Source organism: Delphinapterus leucas, chromosome 2 (assembly GCF_059928025.1).
Source record: "Delphinapterus leucas isolate spDelLeu-1000000601 "Yukka" chromosome 2, BTC_Dleu_Yukka2, whole genome shotgun sequence".
Lineage (NCBI taxonomy): Eukaryota > Metazoa > Chordata > Mammalia > Artiodactyla > Monodontidae > Delphinapterus > Delphinapterus leucas.
The window spans coordinates 153,182,278-153,208,144 of NC_143130.1; the positions used below are offsets into that span (position 1 = coordinate 153,182,278).

The window sequence follows — 25,867 nt, forward strand, 5'->3', positions numbered from 1 at the left end:
CGCACACTCACCGCGCGCGCGCGCGCCTCCACGGGGCGGCCGCCCACCGCCCTCGGCGCGACCTCCGCCCCGCCCCCTGCGCCCGGCCAGTGGACTGGGCCCCGCGGGGCGGTGTCGGGGCTACGTCACGGGCGCGTGCGCTCTCTGAGCGCCGGCAGCGGCCCGCGCGGATAGTTACGGGCTCAGTGTGCCTGTTGTCCTTGGAGACGGGGCGGGGCCTGGGCGGCGCAGAGAGGCGCCAACGGCAGCGGGGCCCCTGGAGAAGCCAAGATGCCATCGAAGGGAAAGGTCGAAAAGAAAGGGAAGGGTAAAGGTAAAGGCAAAGACAAAGGCGAAGACAAGAAGAAGAAGTAAGGAGAAGCCACCCTGGGGTCCCTGCTCCCTGGGCCTACCCTCCCGGGATTCTCAGGGGCGGGCCAACTGGCGCCCTCCCGCCTCCCCTCCTGGACCCTCCTCTCTCCCCGCTTCTGAGAAGGACAGCCCCCATTATTCAGATATTACCAAAATGCACGCCAAACCATACTACTTCAACTAAGACAAGAGTGTGAGGCTTGGGACCCTGAAGTAGCTTAGATACAGACCCTGCCTATGTGTAATGCGCTAACGAACGAGGAGGAGGCAGATAAGTTCCCAAAGAATAGAAGTAACATAGGACCGAATGAAGTTAAGTGCCAGTGGAGGGAAAAAGAATAGAGAATGCGGAGGAAGGGTTAGTTCTGACCCTAGAAGTGAAGGTCAGGATAACATGTTTTAGGATATCGAAGATCCTCTAGGCCTGTGCTGTCCAATAGGGTAGTCACCGGTCACGTGTGGCCATTAAAATTAGTTAAAATTAGTTAAAATTAAAAATTCAGATCCTCATTTGTATTGGCTACATTGCATGTCCTCAGTAGGCACATGTGGCTAGTAGTGGTGACTGTATTGGACAGCCCAGATATAGAGCATTAACACCATCACAGAAAGTTCTGTTGGACGGCATTGCTCTAGACCAGTGGTTCTCTGCCTGGGGTGATTTTTGGCTACCAGGAGACGTTTGTTAATATCTGGAGACATTTTTGGTTGTCACATCTGGGGACCTCTAGTGGATAAGAGACAAAGGATGCTGTTAAATATCTTACACTGCACAGGACAACCCCCAGCCCCACTCTAAACAAAGAATCGTGTAGCTCAGAATATTCGTAGTTGGGAAGCCCTGCTCAAGGCTTTAAGCTTCTCTAGAATAGGCACTAAGCATTATTCACAGTATCTCCAGCACCTAGAAGAGACCCTGGATCATAACAGATGCTTAATATTTGTTAAATAAACAAATTAAGGTGTCTGCTTGTGTATGCTTCAACTTGGATCTCCCCCCTCCCCCCCGCACAAGAACTATGCTCTGGTGCTCTGGGTTCATTATTTTTTGCCTGTAGCCTGATCGATCTCAGCTATGTGGTTGAGATGATCGTGGACATCCAAATGATCTCTGGGTGATTGAAGTAGTTCCTTGGGCTTTTTTCAAGGATTCCTTTTGGTTCAAAGGAAAACATAAAGGATTTGACCAATTCAGGTAATTATTCATGTTTCCGCAAAGTGATCAGAATTTCTGAAGTGGATAGTATTGCACTAGCACTAAAGCTTTGCAGGCTTGGAGTTGCTGCTAGATTGCCACTAAACCTATTAGATGACCCTAGTGGTTCCTAGACACATTGGAGTCATACACATTGTCCAACAACACTGTATATGGGACCACAAGGAAATCCTTGCAAAGTTTATAAAGTAACTTGTTTAAGAGAGTAATGCATGCTCAATACAGAAAGTTTAGGAAACATAGAAAGTCAAACAGAAAACAAAACCACCTGTAGTCCCATCATCCAAAGATAACCACTACTATCATTTTGGAATATTCTTTTTCTTCTTTATAAAATGATAGCCCAATATACAAATTTATTTGTAACTTTTTTCCCCCAATGTATTATATAAGTATTCTACAGTGTGATTTTTTAAAAAGTATAACTGTGTAGTTAGTCTAGCCTTTTTTAGAAGTGCCAAGGGCGTATCACATTCCTGGAACTCACTAGCATGTTTTCTATTTTTGACCATGCAGCTGCAGTGCACATATCAACAATGAGAAACACTGAGGCTAACAGACCATATATATTTCTTATTAACTCATTTATCCAACAGTATTTGCTCATATGTGCTAGGCAAATGCCAAGCAAAACAAATAACAATAAAGAGAAAGGGGTAATACTAATGTAGTAGAGAAATAGTTATATGCTGTCAATGTCCTCTTCCTGTGCAGGAAGATGATAAAAGTTGAGGAATCTGCCATGGAGAGAGCCAAGGCCAATGCCTCCCTTTGGGAGGCCAGGCTGGAAGTCACAGAACTCTCTAGGATTGAGTATCGTGATACTTCCCGGAGACTGGCAAAATGTAATGAAGAATTAAAGAAACAGCAGTATAGAATGGAGAAAGACACAATGTCTGTATTGAACTACCTGAAGAAACAGGATCAGGAGAAAGATAATCTGGTAGGTAGGTAGAAACCCTCCTGAGCCTTAGTAACTACCTCTGTGGTTATACTGATGTGTTATATATTTCAAGGATTTTAATTCCTGGAAATCTCATCACATAGTTAAGACACTTCAATTGACTTTATCTCTCCTTGAAGCAACATGTTATTTCAGAATGGCTTTACTGTCAGAATTGGCTCTTTCTTATTTTCAGCCTTGTCCCATGTTTTCTTGCCTGAAACAAAGGTTGATGATCCTAAGGGAATATTATGATCAACTTTATTTTAAAAACAAGAGCATGATATATGACCTATATATATTTTTTATGATACTGATAACTACCTAAGTAATTAATGATCTGTAAAGCAATTCACCGATAATCTGTGATCACATGATTATGAACCCAGCAAGTTGAATCTCTTCTTTTTGGCCTGTTGAATCTTGAATTTATCTTATTGAACTTTGTTGAAATGTTGGGAGTAGAGCTATCATTTTAGATCTGGGAAAAAAAGGGAAGGGAACTAATATTTTGGGGCCCCTGTTTGTGCCAGGCACTATACTAAGTACTTTACCTCTGCTATGTCATTTAGTCCTTTTAATAACCCCCTGTAGCTACAAATTGTCATTCCCATTTTACAGAAAAAGAAATTGACTCTCAGGACAGGTAACTTGCCTGAAGTCACACAGCTAGTGGGTGGAACTTAGGTGTGACTTAAATTCTTCTCTTTCCCATCTGCTTCTATGAGTCCCATGGACACCCAAGAAAATTTACACCATGCTTCATTCCCATGTATGTTTTTGTATTTTTACTATTTATGTATTATACATCCACAAATAATACATATTATAGTCTTGTTTTAAAATTTATATTAGTAGTGTCATATTGTACATATCTTTTTTTGTGTGTGTGTGGTACGCGGGCCTCTCACTGCTGTGGTCTCTCCCGCTGCGGAGCACAGGCTCCGGACACGGAGGCTCAGCAGCCATGGCTCACAGGCCCAGCCGCTCCGCGGCATGTGGGATCCTCCCAGACCGGGGCACGAACCCGCATCCCCTGCATCGGCAGGCAGACTCTCAACCACTGTGGCACCAGGGAAGCCCGCAACTTATCTTTTTTATAAAACATGTTTTGTGGTATATTTACAAAAATCACATGATTCAGTTCATTGTTAAGAAGTTGATAATGAGCATGCTTTATTTTTTCATTCATTATTAACTGCTTTACAATATTACATCGAATAAATAAATAAACCAAAATTTATTTGTTCATACCACCCTATGGGTCAGTTAGACTCCATTTTTTCATTATTACAAATAGACCTTCAGTAAACATTCTTGTGTATGTCTGATTGTGCCCATGTGTGAGAGTTTCTCTAGAGTAGACACTTAGGAGTTAAATTACTATATTATGAGGTATGAATAATTTCAACTTCACAAGGGTTTAAATTGAACTCCAAAGAGGTTATACCAATTTATACTTTCAAAAGCAATGTATTAAATTGAGTTCCCATTTATCCACATTTTTGTGAACACTTGATATATATATATTTTAATTAATTTATTTTATTTTATTTTATTTATTTGTGGCTGCATTGGGTCTTCGTCACTGCATGTGGGCTTTCTCTAGTTGTGGCGAGCGGGGGCTACTCTTTGTTGTGGTGCGCGGGCTTCTCATTGCGGTGGCTTGTTGCAGAGCACGGGCTCTAGGCGCGCGGGCTTCAGTAGTTGTGGCACGTGGGCTCAGTAGTTGTGGCTTGCGGGCTCTAGAGCACAGGCTCAGTAGTTGTGGCACATGGGCTTAGTTGCCCCGCGGCATGTGGGATCTTCCCGGACCAGGGCTCGAACCCATGTCCCCTGCATTGGCAGGCGAATTCTTAACGACTGTGCCACCAGGGAAGCCCAAAACATTTGATATTATACTTAATAATTTTTGCTCAATTTTATGTGTATAAATTGGTATGTCACTTTAATTTGTATTTTTCTGATTACTAGTCGCTTGAGCATCTTTTATATGTTCCTTAACCCATTTTTTATTGTTTTTATGTGTTTGCTTCAGTATACATATTGGAGTGATGCAGATGCAAATTCTGCATCATAAGGATGACATGCAAATTCATGAATCATTCCATATGTTTTTTCAAATGCCACATTTTCAGGGAGACCCTTGCTCACTACCCTGTTTAAAATTAAAACCATCTCCCTTATTTTATTTTCTTGGTAATATGTATTACCTTTTGTCATACTATATGCATGTTACTTATGTATTTATTTTCTCTTTTCCTAATTAGAATGAAACCACACAGAAGTAAAGAATTGGGGGCCTTTTTAAATTGTCGTTGAGTGCTGTATCTCCAGCATCTAGTATGGGCCTGGCACATAGTAGGCACTCATTAAAATATTTTTGCATGTGTGAATGAATGGCTTGTGATTGCACTGATACTTTGAAAAAGTTAATAGAAATCAAAACTAAGATCAAGATGATATTGGAAGCATATCAGAGAAATCGGCCAACTGAACATTTGTGTGGATTTTGTGTGTTTTTTTAAATAAAGTAATTTTTTTGTACATTACTTTTTTTTAACCCTCTTTCCTAGGCGACTTCCATTTTAAAAATTACTCTTTGAATAGTATGCATTATTAAAATTGTCTGCTATAAAGTATTATTGTAAAATAAGCCTTTAGGCCAGCCATGCAAATAATTTTCAAAATTCATTATATAGAAGCTTTGTGGTCTGCGTTAGCTAATTGATATTGGTCTGCATTTATCGGTATCACTGGTATTTCCTGATTTTCATCTGCCTCCATGTATCAAAGACCAGGATCTGGCTGTAGCAAATACATAATTTTCTCACAATCATAGATACCCATTAAAACCAAAGAAACTACTTTGGGAGGAAGAAGTAGAATAGATTCAATATACCCTGGTCAATTAGCTCTCTTAGAGTTTTGTTACTCGTTCTACTATATCCTAGAAATGTGTTATTTGCTTAAACTTTATTTAAACTGTTTATAGTCTTCATGTTAATTATAGAAATATTAGAAGTGAAGTGTGTTTTGAAAATTATTATATCTTGGACAAAATTAGGAGATTTCACTTATGGGTTTTGGTATTTAAGGCTTTGTTCAATCAACACAAAATAAATCTAATTATATTTTACACCTGTCCTACATGACTGAGGACTGTCTCAATTTATTTTAACACATTTTCAGGGTTTCCTTAAACTATTCTAAGATTATTTACAACAGTATTTCACTTCTGTATCTTCTGATTCTATAACCACGTCAAGAAATTTTTAGTTTAAAAAGCTACTCAGATTTCCTACTAAAACATACCAGCATCCTTGGAGAAATGATTGATTCTAAGACTGGAGCAGGGAGAGTGAAAAATGAATTTGAACTAAAAAATGAATTTGGAATATCTTGTGACAGGAAGTCAGTAAAAAAAAATTAAAGGACACGGCAGGTAGCTTGAAGGGGCTCCCACTGACCAAATCTGGGACATTCAAAATAAATAATGACAGTAATAAATTATAACTGAATAAAATGAGTCCATGAGTGCATACAACTAATAGATAAACACATACATTAATAAATAAGGGAGAGGGACTTCCCTGGTGGCGCAGTGGTTAGGAATCTTCCTGCCAATGCAGGGGACACAGGTTCGAGCCCTGGTCTGGGAAGACCCCACATGCCATGGAGCAACTAATCCCGTGTGCCACAACTACTGAACCTGCACTCTAGAGCCCGCGAGCCACAACTACTGAGCCCGTGCACCTAGAGCCTGTGCTCTGCAACAAGAGAAGCCACCGCAATGAGAAGCCCGTGCACTGCAACGAAGAGCAGCCCCCACTCACCACAACTAGAGAAAGCCTGCTCGCAGCAACGAAGACCCAACACGGCCAAAAATAAATAAATAAATAAATGTATTTATTTAAATAAATAAATTTATTTATTTAAATAAATAAGGGAGAATAGAAAGTTTTTCCTTATAGTGGAATGCAGTAAATTATTAAATTTCCATGGAATGATAGAATTAGAAAAGTCACCATTTGGCTTCAGAGTAATAATTGATTCAGTCAAGAACAACAGTGGATGCTAAAACTAGTGGGTGAAATTTTGATGAGCAGAGGATATTTGCATAGTCTCAAAATATCTTCCCCCAAAACACTTAATAATTACAAAAGGAAAAATAGTAACTTTTAAGTGGAGAAACCTGGCAGACACAATCTTAACCAGTTGATTACAATTAACGTCAGTCACTTCATGACGTGATGCAGTGACAAGGATACATCATCACTTAGGCAGTGTATGCCCGCCAAAAGGGCATAACCTGAATCTTCTCATGAAGAAACATCAGACAACTCCAACCCTGGCCAGTAGTTTTCAAAAACTTTGATATCATAAAAGACAAAGGCTGAGAAACCGCCCCAGATTAAAGAGAGTAGGATATATGACAACTAAGTGTAATCATAATCGGGGATTACATCCTGGACCAGGAAAAGGAAAGTTACAATAAAAGGACACCATTGGGACAATTGATGGCAAAATTTGAACATGGACTATAGATTAAATAATAGTATTTTATCAATGTTAAATTTCCCAATTTTGATCATTGTACTGTGCTTCTAAGAGATTGTCCTCTTTCTTAGGAAATACATACTGAAATATTTAGGGGTACAGGGGTATGATGTCCTAGACTTATTTTCACATGCTCCAGAAAAAACAGTTTCAAACATCTGTATCATATATACATATATTTAGATCTATCATAGAGGGAAAGCAAATGTGGCAAAATTGGGTGGAGAGTATATGAGAATTCTTTGTACTGTTCTTGAAACTTTTCTTTAAAAAAATCCTCATTTAAAAGAAGTGCAAATCAAAACTCCAGGTCATCACTTCACACCCATTAAGATGGCTACTATCAGAAAAACAAGGGACTTCCCTGGCGATCCAGTGGTTAAGACTTCACCTTCCAATGCAGGGGGTGCGGGTTCAATCCCTGGTCGGGGAGCTAAGATCCCACGTGCCTCAGGGCCAAAAAACCAAAACAGAAAACAGAAAAACAGAAAATAGCAAGTGTTGCTGAGGATGTAGATAAATTGGAATCCTTGTGCACCGTTGGTGGGAGTGTGAAATGGCGTAGCCATTATGGAAAACAGTACAGAGGTTCCTCAAAAAATTAAAAATAAAATTATCATATGATCCAACAATCTCACTTTGGGGTACATTTCCAAGAGAATTTAAAGCAGGATCTTGAAGAGACAATTGCACACCCATGTTTTTGAAACATTATTCATATAAACATTATGCACATAAACATTATTCACATTCATATAGTCGAGATGTGGAAACAACCCAAATGTCTGTTGATGGATGAGTGAATAAAATGTGTTATACACATACAATGGAATATTATGCAGCTTTAAAAAAAAGAAGGAAATCTTGTCATATGCTACAACATAGACGAACCTCAAGGCCATTATGCTAAGTGAAATAAGCCAGTTACAAAAGGACAAATACTGTAAGATTCCACTCATATGAAGTGTATGTGGACAGGGAATGTTGCCTGACATTCCAGTAAACAATGAACATTGCCCACTATTCCAGTTCTATAAGGATCAAGCCATCAGCCATTGCAGCCCCTTACCCCTACCCACCACCTGCCTCCTCCCATGGTGCGTCCTGAAGGGAGTTCAGGATGGAGAAAAACAGGAAGGCTTCTGTGCTTCGGATACTGACCCTAGATGGTTAAGATGCATATCTAAGGAATAATTACAAGCCCAGATGTTGCATCTTCCCTTATATAGAAAAGCACTAAAGTCATTAACTTGAAATGCCCATTCCTTGTGATTAGTACTAATCTTTTGATGTCTGACTACATGTTTTTTTCCAGCAAGAAACTCCTGTATATCCTGGCTCCTCTCTTACCTCTTCTGAGCAGTTCCTCAGAGCTCTCTGAGAGGCTGCTTCCCAGGCTATAGCCCTCAGTATAATCCTAGAATAAAACTTAATTCACAACTTTCAGGTTGTGTGGTTTTTCTTCAGTGGACATATCTGAAGTAGTCAAAATCATAGAAACAATGCAGAAAGGCTAGGGGGAGGGAAGAGAAGGAATTAGTGTCTCATGAACATAGAGTTTCTGTTTTGCAAGATGAAAAATTTCCAGAGATCTGCTGCACAACAATGTGAATAGATACTTAAAAATGGTTAAGATTGTAAATTCAATGTTGTGTTTTTTACCACACACACACACACACACACACACACACGTTACCCACCCAGGCAATTGTGATGATAGCCAAGTTTTGGAAGCTGGCAATAGCAAGTTAACAGGGTGGATTATGTCCTCTATCCTCTTCTTTCCACGTCTCCAACCCTACTGGTTTTAATATCATGTGAAAACTAGACTACTTAATTAAGTTAGGATGCAGAGTAATTTCTTTACCTTCCTCTGTATTTCCATTTTCTACAGATTGAAAAACTGAAACAGCAATTGAATGAAACTAAGGAAAAAGCCCAAGAAGAGAAGGAAAAATTGGTATGTACATTGGTGGTCACTTACTGGTGGTCAGGTTTCTGGCAAGTTCAGATATTTAAGACACAAGGAGAACAAGTGAGTAGATCCTTTGAGCAGCTCAGTGACCTTAAAGCCCACACACTTGACTGTACAGAAGCTCAAAAATAACATAAAATTTTGTTATTGTAGAAAACCATCTGGTAGTAGTGGTGTTTACTGATCTTGAGCTCTAGGGCTTGCTTTTCAGTGGACAGAGCTAGGAAATATATGGTTTTTGAAGATTAAAATATATCATAAGCCCATACTAATACTTTAAATTCAGATGCAGGAGTACAGGATTTTTACTTAACTTTATCTGTGTCTCCTTTCTTCCTCACCAAAAACCGTGGTTCTTCATGATACCAGTATAATTGTGTATTTTCTTCAAACCTTAATACATCAATAGGCACAGAATACTAATATTAATACTACCACCAACATAAATTAGTGGATACAGTTTAAGATTTGGGGGGGACACTTTTCCCCTTAGGATATATACTGATAGGGATCTACAATCAAATTGACAAGGTTTAAAAATGATTTGAAATAATTCCTTCCTGTGAGGATATGCCACCAACTCAACAACACATTTTGCTTTTGATTTTTAGGAGTTGCTTTATAAAGTTTAATTTAATGTACAATTATATAACTATAATTATGTAAAATATTTATATGATTCCAAAGTAAAATCTATCAAACATGGTATATTCTGAGAAATCAAACTTCTATCCATGTCTCCACAATATACCAGAGTATATTGTCAAAATGGATTTTTGTCAACATAGGTAAGAAATATTTCAGTGTACTTCAATTTGCATTTCTTTTTTTCTTTTTTTTACCTTTTAGATTTTTATTAGTAGTTCTCTCTGAAGAATCAAAATAGTTAGCAATTTACTTTAGATTCATCAAGACTGTATATCCTTAGTATTTAGATCTTTAATGATGTACAACATAATACAAAACAAACCAAAGAGACTGATTTCTATGACTAGGTGTTATTCATTGTGTCATCCTAGAGCAAGGGGCTGGAGGGAGAGGCTGTTCTCCAGGGAGAACTGAGGGGGAGTGAGTGCTGGGTGACTAAATCACAGCCTCTTTCTTCCCCACTTGATGTGCTGGGAAGGGGCCAATGATTTCTTAAACTGACAACTGTTTTCTAGAGCAGGGGGCTCTAAAATCTGGGGTAGCAGAAGACTGTGGTCCAAACCAGGCCAAAAGAAACAGGCTGGGGCAGGGAAGTATGGTAACTGCCTGGCAGAAAAGGCAAACTCAGGGCCCCAAGGGGAAAAGGGCATTCTTTGCACCTCAGAGACACTGCAGAACCAGTCTAACAATAAGTGACGTCGTTAAAAGGGGAAAAAAACAAAACCCTGGAAGAACCTTTCAGTTGCACTCAACTTGGATTAGAGGTCAGTCCACCCTTGCAGAGAAGGGAAACATCTAGCCCCAAAGTAGCACTGAGTCTGGCCCTCCCACCTCCTTCTCCCCAATTCCTTTTGGCAGCTGGGCCAGGTTTCAGCTGAAGCCATACAGACCCCAGAAAGACCAGAGAAGTCTCTCTGGATGGCCAAGGTGAGAAGGACACTTCTCAGAATACAAATACTTTTACTATGGAAGGAGCCAGGACAGTTCTGGGGGCATTTGCATGCCCAAATCTTCCTCACTTTCTCCCCAGCTCAGGACCTAGGCTCATAGAGACTTGGCAAGCACAGCCTCTACACCTGACCTTCCACCCCCAAAAGAAAATCCGGAAGTGTGCCCCTTCTTCCCCACAGGTTGTCTCCTCAGGGCCTTCGGCAACGGGGGCTCCGTGGCAGGGCCTAGGCAGGGCCTGGTCTCAGCTGGCTTCCGCCCGAGCCATGAGGTCTTCCAAAGCATTGTCCTGGTTATTGTTGTGTAATAGCAGAACTTCCTTAATATCTTTCAGTTCAAAGCCCATTTCCTTAAATTTGCTCATTAACTGAAGGAACTCCATCATCTTTTCCTCTGAACACTGCTGCATTTCCAGAGCCTCTTCCACTAAAAGAGGGTCAAAGCCCTTCTCACAGAGCTGTCCATGTGCAAAGAGATAGTCGAGAATCTGCTCAATATTCTCTCCTTTCTTCTTCATGGCTTTCAAGACATACTCATATGAGTAGCCCATGTTGATCACCGTCTCCACACATTGCCGCTCACTGGGGGACAGCATCTGCAGTTCAGAATAAGCCTGGGGACAGCTGGGAGTGTTGGGCACTTGTGACATTGAGGAATTAGGAGGTGTGACCGTGGGACAGGTATTTGGAGGTGATGATTCTTCTGTGCACACAGACAAGACAGAGAGGGAAGGCATCTGGGAATGGTTCAGGGTTGGCGCCTCTGTGCCACTGTCCAAGTTCAAAGCTGAAAGCCCAAGAGTATGATGCCCATTGAGCTCACTGGCACTGCTTTGGGTGGAAGGCTTTAGGGAATTCTGGAACGTGCCACTGCGGAGGCAGGATGTGCTGTGGAAAGTGCTTGCCATCATGGCTGTCTTCTGACTGCTGTCATCAGAGTCAGGTTTGGGGAAGGACAGGGACTTGATATTGCTTACTGCAGGGATGGGGGGAGGGACACTTTGGAAGACAGCGACATCTTTTCACAGTTGCCCAACTGTGGTAAGGTTATAAAGCCACTGGGTTTGTGAGGAGGCTTGAAATCTAGGGTTGCCTGCTCCAGGGATGCCAGGACCTCCTCATCCTGTAACACAGACCCTAGGCAAGTTACTGTCCAATAACTGGGCCATAATGGGTCCACTGGTTCCTACCAGAATGTTTCTCAGCTCTTCCTTCTCATCAATAGTTTTTAACTCCAGATTATCAAACGGGTCTTCTTCACACTCAAAGTCAGCAGGATTGAAATCTGCCTTTGTGTGGGGTGGGCTGAGAACTTTCTGTCTTGTGGCACTGCTGCTGACCCGAGTCGGGGTGAGGAGGCTGTTGTGCTGTAAGCTGGCAAGGATGCGATTGATAGGAGGTGGCATTGTGGCTGTACTGTGAGTCTTGGAGAAGCTCATTTTGCTGTCACCCTCTGGGCCACTCTTAGAATTCACTTTAGCTTCTGCTTCCTCAGCCTTGTGCTCTGCTTCCCACTGGGCTCCTTGGATTTTCTTAATATCTTCAGCCCACTCAATGGTTTTCTTTTCCAAAGAGAAGCCATTCTGTACTTCTCTGACAACCTGCAAACAGTCAGGCAAGGAGAAGCCAATAGGTAGACCAACTTTAGCTGGTGTTTTGAATTTGTCTTCTATCTTAAATGGGATATCATCAAGGTCACTGAAAGTCCCATGAAAATCTGCACCCAACTTCTTAGAAGCCATTTAGAACGTGAACGCTGCCGCCGCTGTCCCAGAAGCTGAAAGGTGCTGCCACCGACCGGCCTCCCAGGCTCTGTCCCCGCTGAGCTCCTGATGGCCCCTAGGGAGAGCGAACACCACCACCTTCAACTCTGCCCTATCCAGGCCAGGCCATCACCGTAGCCACCGCCAGGGCCACAGCTGCCATGGTGAAGCCCCACTTCCCTCCTCCTTCCTGCATTTCTCTTATTATGAGCTAGGTTGAGCATTTTTTCATGTGGTTGAGAGTCGTTTGTATTTCTTTTGATAGCCCTTGTTCATGTTTTAATTGTGTTATTGGGCCTTTTTCTCCTCTATTTCCCTCTTTTTTTTTTCCTTACCCTCTCCTTCTCTTCCCTTTCTCCTCCTCTCTTTTTTCTCCTTCTGTCTCCCCCTTTCCTTCCTCCTTTTCCACCTTCTTCCTTCTTTATTTATAAGAGATATTGGCCATCCCTTTGTCTCTTAGCTTACTAATTTTAATTTAGGCTCAGGGATGTTATTTAGTTTTCTTACAGGTTAAAGATTTGTTCAGTCTTCTCATACCTCTTTTATTTTTTAAAATAAATTTATTTATTTGTTTTTTATTTTTGGCTGTGTTGGATCTTCGTTGCTGCACACAGGCTTTCTCTAGTTGCGGTGAGTGGGGGCTACTCTTCATTGCAGTGCTTGGGCTTCTCATTGCGGTGGTTTCTCTTGTTGCAGAGCACGGGCTCTAGGTACATGGGCTTCAGTAGTTGCAGCACGTGGGCTCAGTAGTTGTGGCTCTCCCGTGCTCTAAAGCACAGGCTCAGTAGTTGTGGCACACGGGCTTAGTTGCTCCGCGGCATGTGGGATCTTCCCGGACCAGGGCCCGAACCTGTGTCCCCTGCATTGGCAGGCAGATTCTTAACCACTGCGCCACCAGGGAAGTCCCTCATACCCCTTTTAAATAAATATCTACATCTTCTATACAAGATCAGCTCACTTTAGAATTTTTTACTTATTCAAGGCACTTGGTCTCTTTTAATAAAAATTAAAAGCTTATGCAAAAGCAAAAATAAAAAGGGAACAATTTCTTCAAAGACAGACAAATGGCTTAAGGCTTCATATGGAACAGGACTCTGTGTGACCTCTGTTCTTTTTCCTAACTCATTTACCTTTTTTTTTTTTTGCCTACAGGAACAAAAATATACTGTGCAAATAAGTGAGCTGGAGGGACAGTTCCATCAAAAAGCCAGAGAAATTGGCATGATTCAGACAGAGCTCAAAACAATAAAACAATTCCAGAAGAGAAAAATCCAAGTAGAGAAAGAATTAGATGATGTAAGTTTCTTTCTTTCTTCCTTTTTTTTTTTTTAAAGGAGATTAGAATTAACTACTTATGTCTGCAAAGGCCTTCATAGAAATTTACTCTTATGAGATAGTAAAGGAATCCCTTTGACATTTCAGAGATTATATGGGAGAAACAGGGAAGATATATCAGTGTAGGACTGGACGCAAAAAGTCTTGATGGTTAGACTTTTCTTTTTCTAAGCTTTGATTTCTTTGTGAATTCATCAGATCTTAGCGAATACACACACTCACATTTATCAACAGTTAAACCTTTGGAACTACAGATCCAGAAAAACATTAGGGGCAAAGTAGTGAAGTCCTAAAGGAAAATATGTTTAGACTGATGAATGATAATTTTAGAAAAATTTAAGGTACTCTGGGTAGGGGTGGATGTGGTGAGGAAAACTGAGTACTTTCAGAAAGTTTCTCTGACCTTGCATGCTCTTTCCATTCCCTCAGTTCAGAAAATAGTTCTCTTGCATTAATGACAATGCAATAAATGGCACAGATGAGGGCTGGGCACAAGTAGCTGAAATCAGCTTTGTGGTTTTGGGCAAATTACTTACCCTCTCTATACCTAGGTTTCCTCATCTGTAAAATGGGGGTGATAAGAGTTATTGGCTCATAGGGTTGTTGTAAGGCTTAAATGAGTTCATATATGTAAAGTGCTTAAAATAGTGTACGTCTCATAGTGAGAATTAACAGTGGTGTGTAGCTCTCTGCAAAAAAAGGTCCTCATTTGTAGCATCTGCTGATTTCCTTGGTGTAAATACTTACGTTGTGGCCAATTTCAAGCTACCAATGCTTTTACAATGTGCTAGCAAAATTCCTGGTATGAGCCAGCTCTAACACGCAACTGCTGCTATTATTAGTAATAGTACCAGAAGTAGTATTGCCACCTAAGATAGCCATACACCATGTGGTATAGGGGCTAAAAGTTGGTGCTTTGAAGTCATACTGCTAGAGTGTAAATACTGTCTTCACTACCTGGATATCTTGTTAAGCTTCCTCATCTGTAACATGGGGGTGAGAACAATAGTACCAATTTCAAAGGGTCATTGTGAAGACTAAATACAGGTTTCCCTCGCTATCTGAAAGTAGTTCCTATGAAACCTTTCCTAAGCTGAAGAAGCAGTTACCATAGGACACACCTTGCTAACAGAAGCACAAAATCAAGATAAAGCACAGATGCTCACAGACGTAGTTCAAAGCTATGGCAGCTTGACTCTGAGTATAGTTCCCGGGGAAGGAGTTTAGTGGTGCCACTCCCCTCGTTGCTAAGGGTGTGCTTTGCCTCAGTAACACCACTCGCTGCTGAACACTATTTTTTTGCTTTTCGCCTTTTTTTCATAAAAGTGAAAATCCTCTCTGGATTACTTTCGGTTAGCGAAAACAGGTACTAATGTAGATTTTTTTGTAAAAGCAGAGTGGTGTAAAGCGAACTTTCAGAAAAGTGGGGAATACCTGTCACCTGTTTTACTGTAAATGCTTAGCACTGTATGATAAAGATTACCTGCTGTTGCTGATCCTGCTATTCTTATTACTGCACATTAGACTCCTAAGAAATTGTCAGTCTTATAACCGGTAGTTTGTACCCTTTGACCAATATCTCCCCATTTCCCCCTCCCCCCAGCCCAGGTAACCACCACTCTGAGTTCAACTTTTTTTTTTTGGTGGGTCCCTAGGGCTTGTGGGATCTTAGTTCCCCGACCAGGGTTTGAACCTGGGCCCCAGGCAATGAGATCTCTGAGTCCTAACAACTGGACCGCCAGGAAATTCCAAATGTGGACGTATTTTAAGTTCACCACACCACCGCAGTACAAAGTACACACTACTGCAGGAATAATCTTAAAATATCACAGTTCTGATGATGTTCTGGTCACTTCCCTCAAGAATCTTCCTTAGTAATAGACTCACAGACTTAGAGAATGAACTTATGGTTATTGGGGGGAAGGGTGGAGGGAAGGGGTAGTTAGGGAGTTTGGGATTGACGTGTACACACTGCTATATTTAAAGTAAAAATAGCAACAAGGGGGGAAAAAAGAATCTTCTTTAGTAAAGAAGATTATAAACAATCTTTTCTATTGTAAACAGAATATTGTCCAGACACCTTAGCGTGAAAATCAAGACCCTACACCTACTTTGGAACATACTATTTCCTTTTCCTACACTTTCCCATACACACCACCTTTAATCCACCCAACCCGGATATTCCCTGAAGTCTTTTCTGCCTTTCTTTGTTTACGCTGTTTCTTCTATCTGGAATATACTCCTGGTAGAGCTCTGTCCATTAAAATTTTACCTATTCTTCAGAGGCTCAGCTCAAATGCGTATTCTCCATAAGGACTTCCTCAGTGTGCTATTTAAAAGTAATAATTTTCTTCTTGCCATTTGTGACAATTTGGACAAAACTTGAGGGCGTTATGCTAAGTGAAATAAGTCAGACAGAGAAAGACAAATACTGTGCAGTACAACTTATATGTGGAATCTAAAAAAAGCTGAGGGACTTCCCTTGTGGCGCAGTGGTTAAGAATCCGCCTGCCAATGCAGGGGACACAGGTTCAAGCCATGGTCCAGGAAGATCCCACATGCCGCGGAGCAACTAAGCCCATGTGCCACAACTACTGAGCCTGCACACTAGAGCCCACAAGCCACAACTGCTGAGCCCTCATGCCACAACTACTGAAGTCTGCACGCCTAGAGCCTGTGCTCTGCAACAAGAGAAGCCAGCACAATGAGAAGCCCGCACACCACAACAATGAGTAGCCCCCGCTCGCCACAACTAGAGAAAGCCTGCGCACAGCAAAGCAACGAAGACCCAACACAGCCAAAAATAAATAAATTTATTAAAATAAATAAATAATTTAAAAAGCTGAACTTTGGGAATTCCCTGGTGGTCCGTGGTTAGTTAGGACTTGTTACTTTCACAGCAGTGGCGCAGCTTCAATCCCTGGTCTGCAGATCCCACAAGCAGTGTGGTGCAGCCAAAAAAACCCACGCTGAACTCAGAGTGGTTACTTGGGCTGGCGGGGGGAGGAATGGGGAGATGTTGGTCAAACGATAAAAACTGCCAGTTATAAGACTGACAAGTTCTTAGGAATCTAATGTACAGTATGGTGATTATAACAAATAATACTGTATGACATACTTGAAAGTTGCTAAGAGAGTAGATCTTAAATGTTCTTGCTACAGAAAAAGAAATGGTAGTTTTTGTGACATGATGCAGGTGTTAGCTAATGCTATGGTAGTAATCATTTTGCAATATAGTGTATCAAAGTAACACATTGTACACCTTAAATTTACACAATGTTATAGATTAATTATATTTCAATTAAGCTAGAAAAAAATTTTAGAAGATGATTAGCAAAAAAGTAATTTTTTGTATGTTTCCATAGCATTTTGTATTTCTTTTATACTGCTTAGCCCATTCTATCTTGATATTATATTTATTATTTGTCTTATCTCCCCTGCTAGATTGTAAATTTTTTGAGGCATGAACAGTACTGTGCTTTGTATTCATTGAAGGACAGGATACACAGTAATGCTCAATAAATCTATGTTAAATGCTGAGTGGGTCTTTTATTAAATGTAATTGAAGGAATATCAAGTTTTCCACTAAATGGGAAGAATCCTTTCACAATGTATATGTATATCAAATCATCATGATGTACACTTGAACTATCATACATTTTATTTATCTACAATTCCTCAATAAAGCTGCAAAGTTTCTAGAAAGAATATCTAGTTTTGTTTTATATGAAAATGCTGCAGAATGAATCAAGTTAAGTTCACTAACTTTTCAGGAACTTTAAAATACCATCCTAGGTGTAGCTATACATTCTGAATCAAAGTGAATTAGGAACTAGTTGTTAAGGAAACACTCCCATTTACCATTGCAACAAAAAGAATAAAATACCTAGGGATAAGCCTACCCAAGTAGACAAAAGACCTGTATGCAGAAAACTATAAGACACTGATGAAAGAAATTAAAGATGATACCAACAGTTGGAGAGATATACCATGTTCTTGGATTGGAAGAATCAACATTGTGAAAATGACTATACTACCCAAAGCAATCTACAGATTCAGTGCAATACCTATCAAACTACCAATGGCCTTTTTCACAGAACTAGAACAAAAAAATCTCACAATTTGTATGGAAACACAAAAGACCCCAAATAGCCAAAGCAACCTTGAGAACGAAAAATGGAGCTGGAGGAATCAGGCTCCCTGACTTCAGACAATACTACAAAGCTACAGTAATCAAGACAGTATGGTACTGGCACAAAAACAGAAATATAGATCAATGGAACAGGATAGAAAACCCAGAGATAACCCCCACACATATGGTCACCTTATCTTTGATAAAGGAGGCAAGAATATACAATGGAGAAAAGACAGCCTCTTCAATAAGTGGTGCTGGGAAAACTGGACAGCTACATGTAAAAGAATGAAATTAGAACACTTCCTAACACCATACACAAAAATAAAAACACAATGTATTAAAGACCTAAATGTAAGGCCAGACACTATAAAACTCTTAGAGGAAAACATAGGCAGAACACTCTATGTGTTCTGCAAGCAAGATCACAGCAAGATCCTTTTTGACCCACCTCCTAGAGTCAAGAAAATAAAAACAAAAATAAACAAATGGAACCTAATGAAACTTAAAAGCTTTTGCACAGCAAAGGAGACCATAAACAAGGTGAAAAGACAGCCTTCAGAATGGGAGAAAATATTTGCAAATGAAGCAACTGACAAAGGATTAATCTCCAAAATATACAAGCAGCTCATGCAGCTCAATATCAAAAAAACAAACAACCCAATCCGAAAAAGGGCAGAAGACCTACATAGACATTGCTCCAAGGAAGATATACAGATTGCCAACAAACACATGAAAGGATGTTCAACATCACTAATCATTAGAGAAATGCAAATCAAAACTACAATGAGGTATCACCTCACACCAGTCAGAATGGCCATCATCAAAAAATCTACAAACAATAAATGCTGGAGAGGGTGTGGAGAAAAGGGAACCCTCTTGCACTGTTGGTGGGAATGTAAATTGATACAGCCACTATGGAGAACAGTATGGAGGTTCCTTAAAAATCTAAAAATAGAACTACCATACGACCCAGCAATCCCACTACTGGGCATATACCCTGAGAAAACCATAATTCAAAAAGAGTCATGTACCACAATGTTCATTGCAGCTCTATTTACAATAGCCAGGACATGGAAGCAACCTAAGTGTCCATCAACAGATGAGTGGATAAAGAAGATGTGGCACATATATACAATGGAATATTACTCAGCCATAAAAAGAAACAAAATTGAGTTATTTGTAGAGAGGTGGATGGACCTAGAGTCTGTCATGCAGAGTGAAGTAAGTCAGAAAGAGAAAAACAAATACTGTATGCCAACACATATATATGGAATCTAAAAAAAAAAAAAAAAAAAAGGTTCTGATTAACCTAGGGGCAGGACAGGAATAAAGATGCAGACCGACTAGAGAATGGACTTGAGGACACGGGGAGGCGGAAGGGTAAGCTGGGACGAAGTGAGAGAGTAACACTGATATATATATATATGCTACCAAATGCAAAACAGATAGCTAGCGGGAAGCAGCTGCATAGCACAGGGAGATCAGCTTGGTGCTTTGTGAACACCTAGAGGGGTGGGATAGGGAGGGTGGGAGGGCGGCTCAAGAGGAAGGGGTTATGAGGATATGGGGATATATGTATACATATAGCTGGTTCACTTTGTGATACAGCAGAAACACAACATTGTAAAGCAATTATACGCCAATAAAGATGTTAAAAAAAAAACAAAACTAGTTGCGCATATTCTTTTGGGCCTTAGTGTGATTTTTTTTTTAAAGAACAATGTTGCCACCTAGTGGAGAAATAAATTTCAACCCTTTGAAAGAGGGGTGGTGGGCCAGGAAAATTTAAATTCAAAGGCTAAAGATACTGGCTAATGGGAAAAACTAAGATGGTTATGTGGAATCCCAAATATGGAAGAATTAAGGCAGGTGTGGGGCCCATGAATTTAAAAAAGGGGAGGAAAATTAATTATACTGTGCTATAGGATTCATTATACAAATTTAAAAGAGGCCAATTAAGTTTAGCTTATCAAAAGGTATTCAAAGCATAAATTTAAAGAAAAAATTATTTCCATTACCTGATTAAAAAAAGGAGCATACATTGGTAGGTTGCAATTAATATTTTTTAAATAATTTGTTTTAGTCTTTCTTCTTTTGACAAAGTGATAATACCCATTTCAGCAAATTTAGCTGATAAAAGAAAATGAAAAACCCTCCCCTCACAACTATATTACTTAAAGATAACCATTGTTAATATTTTGGTATATTGTCTTTATTTTTTCCACCTCTGCTATGTATAAATATATTTTAAAGTATCTACAATGTATGCTATTTTTACAAAAATGAGGTTATGATGTACGAATTGTTTGTTAACCTGATTTTTTCACTTTACATATTGTGAACACTTTTCAATGCCATTATGTATTTTTCTATAAAACCTTTTGACTACATGCATGGAATTTCATTGGGCAGATATATCATGATTTACTAATCGGTCCCTTGTTGTTGGACATTTGGACTTTTCTCTAATTTTTCACTATTATAAACTGAGGAACATCTAAGCAACAAAGTATTTTTCTATATTTTTAATTAGTTTTTAGGATAACTTCCTAGAAGTTATAGTGAAATTTATAGGTTAAATTAGAACGTGAACGTTTAAGGTTTTTCATATGCATTGCCTAATTATCTTTCAAAAGATTTATTAATTTATAGATTTTTGGGGACCCCAATGGCAATTGAAAGGTCCGCCCCCCCATCCCACTGGCATGGTAGACATTTCCACAAATTTATATATTGACATTAATTTTGAAAGTCTTTGACAATATGAGGCCATTTTTTAAAATTGTCTAAAAAATACAGGAAGAAAGAAGAACATCTGAAATCATATGATATGGATCAAATGGAGATTTAATACTGTTAGGACAGAGATCACAGGAAGGAAAATTGTGAAGTATAAGGGAGGACAATATTAGACATAAAATAACTAACCTCTGTATTAAATGGTTACTATTCTAAGTATTTTGTGTGTATTATTTGTTATTTAATCTTTGTCACACCTCTATGAGAATAGCTACTATTATTATCCTCTTTTTACCCTGGAGATTTGAGACTTAGAGAAGATAAGTGATTTGCCCAAACAGCTGGTAAGTCAGAGAGGTAACAGTTGAACTCTGGTCTGTGTGATGGAAAGCTCTTCTCTACTGCCTTTTTTTGTGGCATGAATATTAGATTGAGTGCGCCGATTTCAATCTGATTGGTTCTTGCCAGTATATATAGCCTTCAGGATCATAGCTTTAAGTTAGCTCAATTTTCTTTGCCTGGAAGAATGTTATGTCCTTTTTATTCTATGTAGTTTTAGAGGATAGAAGGATCTGTCTATGGGAATCACAGGGCGATACTTTTTAGATTGATACTAGGAAGAATTTTCTAAAAATGGGAACTCTTAAAAGGGCAGCCTAGTGAATTAATAGGATTTGATTAGTGATACTTCTGTCTCTTGATATTTTTCTCATAGAAGAGATTCCTATACTAAGTGGGAGATTTGTATAGTCTGACCCCTAAGATTCCTAGTAATTCTAAAATATTATGATTCTGTAAGTCCACATGTTTAAAATGAAGATATTTGCGGGGGGGAAATGAATATGATAATAACTTATCTGAATGTTCTGAAAACTGTTATTCATGAAAAGCTTTTTAGAAACTCAATACTGATCTTGTAAATCTATAAACGATTATGAGAAGTATGGTCCTCAGAGGGAGGGCATGGAGTTTTTCTGTGTGTTCAGGATTAAGAGGTAATGTATAACAGAAAATATTTCCTGACTGAGAATTTTCCAGGAATATGCCCCAATCCACCCCATTTCCTACTGACCATTCTTTTTTTCGTTATTTTAATTTTAGCTGAAGGAGGACTTAAGGAACATAGAGCAGAAACATCAGGAGACTCTTAGGAGATTGGAAGGCAGGTTCTTGGAAGAAAAGGTACAGCATATTTGCATTAATAAATAAATATATTGTGTACTAGAACGACGTAAGTATATTTATATGTATTCTGAGACATCAAGTTTTCATTTGATATCTTATTAGAAGATTATCTTTTCCTCCCCTCTTAGTTAGAGATTCTTGAAATCCTCAAGAGAGATTGTCATCTGACCAAGGCTTCAGGACACATCCCCCACCCCAGCTTGTTGTCTCCTGGTGGAACTAAAGCTCCATGTACCACTTTTTATAGGGGAGATGGGATTAGAGAGGTTGCTCTGATACACGTGAGGGTCTTCCCTTAGTCAAGCCAACTAAGGATATTAGTAAAAGGGGCTCAGGACTTCCCTGGTGGTGCAGTGGTGTAGAATCCGCCTGCCAGTGCAGGAGACACGGGTTCGAGCCCTGGTCCGGGAAGATCCCACATGCCGTGGAGCAACTAAGCCTGTGCGCCACAACTACTGAGCCTGCGCTCTAAAGCCCGTGAGCCACAACTACTGAAGCCCGTGCGCCTAGAGCCCGTGCTCCGCAACAAGAGAAGCCACCGCAGTGAGAAGCCAGCGCACCGCAACAAAGAGTAGCCCCTGTGTGCGCAGCAACGAAGACCCAAAGCAGCCATAAATAAATAAATAAATAAAAAGGGGGCTCAAAAATGTTCCTTAGCACATCACAAATTTCCACATTTCTCTGTGCTTCTAAAGTTAATTCTCAGAGTCCCCCTGGCTTTTCTTTAATTCTTTTAATATTTTCTTTAATTTTTCATCCTTAGGAAAGAAATGAATAAATTTTTTCACAAATTGGTGGGAATGTTGGGAAGTGAGGGTGAGGCAAATAAGTACTCATATCAGGTTTATATAAAAGGATTTGCTTTCAAAAGTGGCTCTAGGTTTCCAGTTTGTGTATTGAATAACCTGCGAGTGGGGCAGGAGCAGTATCTAGATGCTTTCCCTCTCAGGTACTTCCTGGCACTGTTAGGAATGGAAGTGCTCAGGAGTGGGCTGCTCTCAGCTGCCTCTTTCCTCACTCCACCCTACACTTGATCTCTCTCCTACTTGGTGTAACATTCCACAAACAAATGTTAGAGGTGCTTGGTCAGTTTACAGATTACTTGAATGACAGTGCTTATATAAATAGGATTTTTATGTCTGGAAGTAGGTGGCTGCTGGCCTTTCCCTCATAATTGCAAGATGGTTAATGCAGCTCTGAGAGTCATCTCTCTTAGGGCCGGAAGAAGGGAGGCTCCATCTGTATCTGTCCCTTTTATCTGGAAACCATGAAACTTTCCCCAGAAGCTCCTAGCAGATTTCTTCTTACATCTCTCTGATTGTCCAGAACCATGTTATAATGGACGTCAGGGAAAAGGGGTGTTTTTTTTCTCCAGCCACTGGTGGAAGCTGGGAAGGAAAAAGGAGGATGGGAATGAGTGTTGGGTTGTCCAGCCACAGCAGTGTCTGCCTTACCATGTGAGGTACAGACTTCATGGTTAGATACAAACTCCTATACTGGTTTGAGCCCCAGTGCTGCTGGTCCATGGCAGTGGGCTTTCTAGTAAGCCCTGTTCATTCATCTCGTACCTCAGCATGTTCCACCTGATCATATAAAGGACTTCCCTCAGGTTATTAGTATTTTGTTGTGTTTTCCCATTTAATCCTTTCTGTTCCTTGAACCACCAAACCCTTCCCCACCTGCATATTTTTGTACTTGCTATTCTCTCTTCCTGAAATGTTCTTATTGCAGTTCTGGCTTATTCTCATTCTTCAGAGCTCAAATGTCATCCCCTCAAAGAGATAATCCCTAAACCCAATCTAAAATTACCTCCCTCAGTTACTATCTATTTCATTACCCCATTTATTTCATTTATAGCATTTATCACAGTCTATTAATTCTCTTATTTGTTTACTTGCTGGGAGGCTGTATAGCATCAAATTGCCTGTGTATGAATCCCTGCTCTGCCATTACTAGCTGTATGATTTTGGACAAGTCTCTAACCTTTCCCTCAGTTTCTTCAATCCTTGTCTTTGGGGACAATAATAGTACCTAATTCATAGGTATCTAATTACATTGTTGTGAGAAGTAAATAATACATGTGTAGAACCATGCCTGGCACGTAGTAAATGCTCAGTGCATTTTAATTATTATTATTGTTTGGATCTCATCCTAGAATATAAGCTCCATGAGAACAGGAGCCTTGTCTGTTATGTTCACCACAGCATCTCTAGTATCTAAAATATCTGGTACGCTATTAGTACTCAATAGGAATTTGTTGAATGAATGAATAAATGATTCTCATCACATTGTATTTAACAGAAATTTCTCCCAGCTCTGCTTTCCAGGTCTGATGTGGAATTTTTTTCTATTTATATGTCATTTTGCTTTTTTAATGGTGAAATTGGGAAGTACCCTAGAGTCCCTGTGTTCCCACTGTCCTCTTTGCTGGCTCCTCCATTGATACTTGGAGCACTTCACATCAGGTCATGTGGACAGGAGTATTTTAGTTGACATTATAAAATAAATACTTAACTTTTTATGTGTAAAATTTGCTGTTAGAAATATAACTGTATTAAAACAGCCTATTTTCTTTTTTAGCACCGACTAGAAAAAGAGGCTGAGAAGAAGATAATAATGCTGGCAGACAGAGCCCACCATGAAGCTGTTGTGTAGGAGATCGCTGCCTCTTTTTTCTTTCTAATAGCCTCTCTTACCTCTTTGCCAGTCTTTTTTGTTCTTATCATGTTTTCTACCCCCTTCTCTCTTGGTCTGCTTTCTTCAAATTTTCTGGTTTACTCTCCTTCACTGTTTCTTTCTCTCTGTGTACCCACCCCTTTTCCATCCACCCTTTTTGTAGCAGCGTAGTGTGGAGAAAAGAACCTGGGCTTCGAAGTTACACTTTGGTTCTCAACATGTATACTAACTAACTGTAAGAAGATTTCTTAACTTTTTTGAAATTAAATTTCTTCATCTAAAAATGGTGTTAATAATGGCAACTGTGCACAGTTGTCATGAGGTATATTAGTGAAAGTAACACTAAACTGCACTGTGTTAATAAACTGAGTCTCAATGGTTTATTTCTAATCTAATGTGGGTCTGACAGCTCTACTCCAGGGGTGATTCAGGAACCTGGGCTGCTTCCATCTTGTTCTTCATGTCCAGTCAAATGTACAAAGAGAGAGCATGGGAAACTCATACCTGCCCTTAAGTGCCTTGGACTGGAAGTAACACGTCCCTTTTTACTTTCCTGTTGGTGAGAACTTAGTTCTCAAGATCCCCACCTAACTATTGAGTACCCACCATAAACTAAATAAGTGCTGGTCATTATTATTTTTTAAAATTATTGATTATTATTTTTTTTTTTTGGTTGCCCCACGCAGCTTGCAGGATCTTAGTTCCCTGACCAGGGATTGAACCCGGGTGGACCACATCAGTGAAATTGCCGAGTCCTAACCACTGGACCACCAGGGAATTCCGGATGATCATTATTATTAATGTTAGGGGATTTAGCAGTCATTGTTCTAGTTTGGTGATATTTAAAACTTAGGTCTGTGTTTTGGGATCTTATATCTATCTATTTCAGGCAATTGAACAATGCTGGAAGAGCTGTTTTTAAAGAGAATATTTATCTCCAGAAAGCTCTCGCATACCACCTGAAGGAAGCTGATGCTCTACAAAAAAACTCTCAGAAGTTGCAAGAGACTCAGACTTTCCTTTTACAGCAAAAGGTTCATTTCGATTTTGTTTCCTTTTTTTGTAAAGATTGGATTGGTGAATACTAAGAATTGAGTATAGTAATGATACATAAGGACAATAGGACAATTTTTCTTCTGTCTGGATGGTGTATTTTTCTTATCTGAAAAGTTAATTACTGAATGACTTATAAGAAACTTTAGACTTGGCTTTATAAAGAATACATCTGAAACATAAATATAACCCCGGTCCTCTACTACCTTAGTATTCATTTTACTTTGCTTAGAGTTGGTCTCTGAATCACTTAGGAACTGTGACAACTGTGACAACAATGGTTTCCCCATGTAAGGTGTATTCTCTCCCTAAAGGAAGTCTGGAGGTAAGCAATCCAGAGC

At 39.8% G+C, this 25,867-nt stretch overlaps 2 protein-coding genes and 1 pseudogene across 2 annotated transcripts in view; 1 reads left to right on the top strand and 2 right to left on the bottom strand.

Moving 5' to 3' along the window:
- ENTPD5 (ectonucleoside triphosphate diphosphohydrolase 5) overlaps window positions 1-75 on the bottom strand; it is a 36,526-nt gene extending 36,451 nt beyond the window's left edge. The window contains exon 1 of the mRNA XM_089907946.1: window positions 12-75. The gene's annotated coding sequence lies outside the window, so the exon portion shown is untranslated. The remainder of the gene's footprint in view (window positions 1-11) is intronic.
- A 133-nt stretch (window positions 76-208) lies between these two features.
- BBOF1 (basal body orientation factor 1) overlaps window positions 209-25,867 on the top strand; it is a 34,850-nt gene continuing 9,191 nt past the window's right edge. The window contains exons 1-7 of the mRNA XM_022576580.3: window positions 209-350; window positions 2,282-2,510; window positions 8,965-9,030; window positions 13,556-13,699; window positions 21,714-21,794; window positions 24,378-24,448; window positions 25,363-25,507. Coding sequence (XP_022432288.1) covers window positions 271-350; window positions 2,282-2,510; window positions 8,965-9,030; window positions 13,556-13,699; window positions 21,714-21,794; window positions 24,378-24,448; window positions 25,363-25,507 — 816 coding nt within the window. The 5' untranslated portion in view covers window positions 209-270. The remainder of the gene's footprint in view (window positions 351-2,281; window positions 2,511-8,964; window positions 9,031-13,555; window positions 13,700-21,713; window positions 21,795-24,377; window positions 24,449-25,362; window positions 25,508-25,867) is intronic.
- Window positions 10,099-12,848, bottom strand: LOC111176264 (ubiquitin-associated protein 1 pseudogene; annotated as a pseudogene).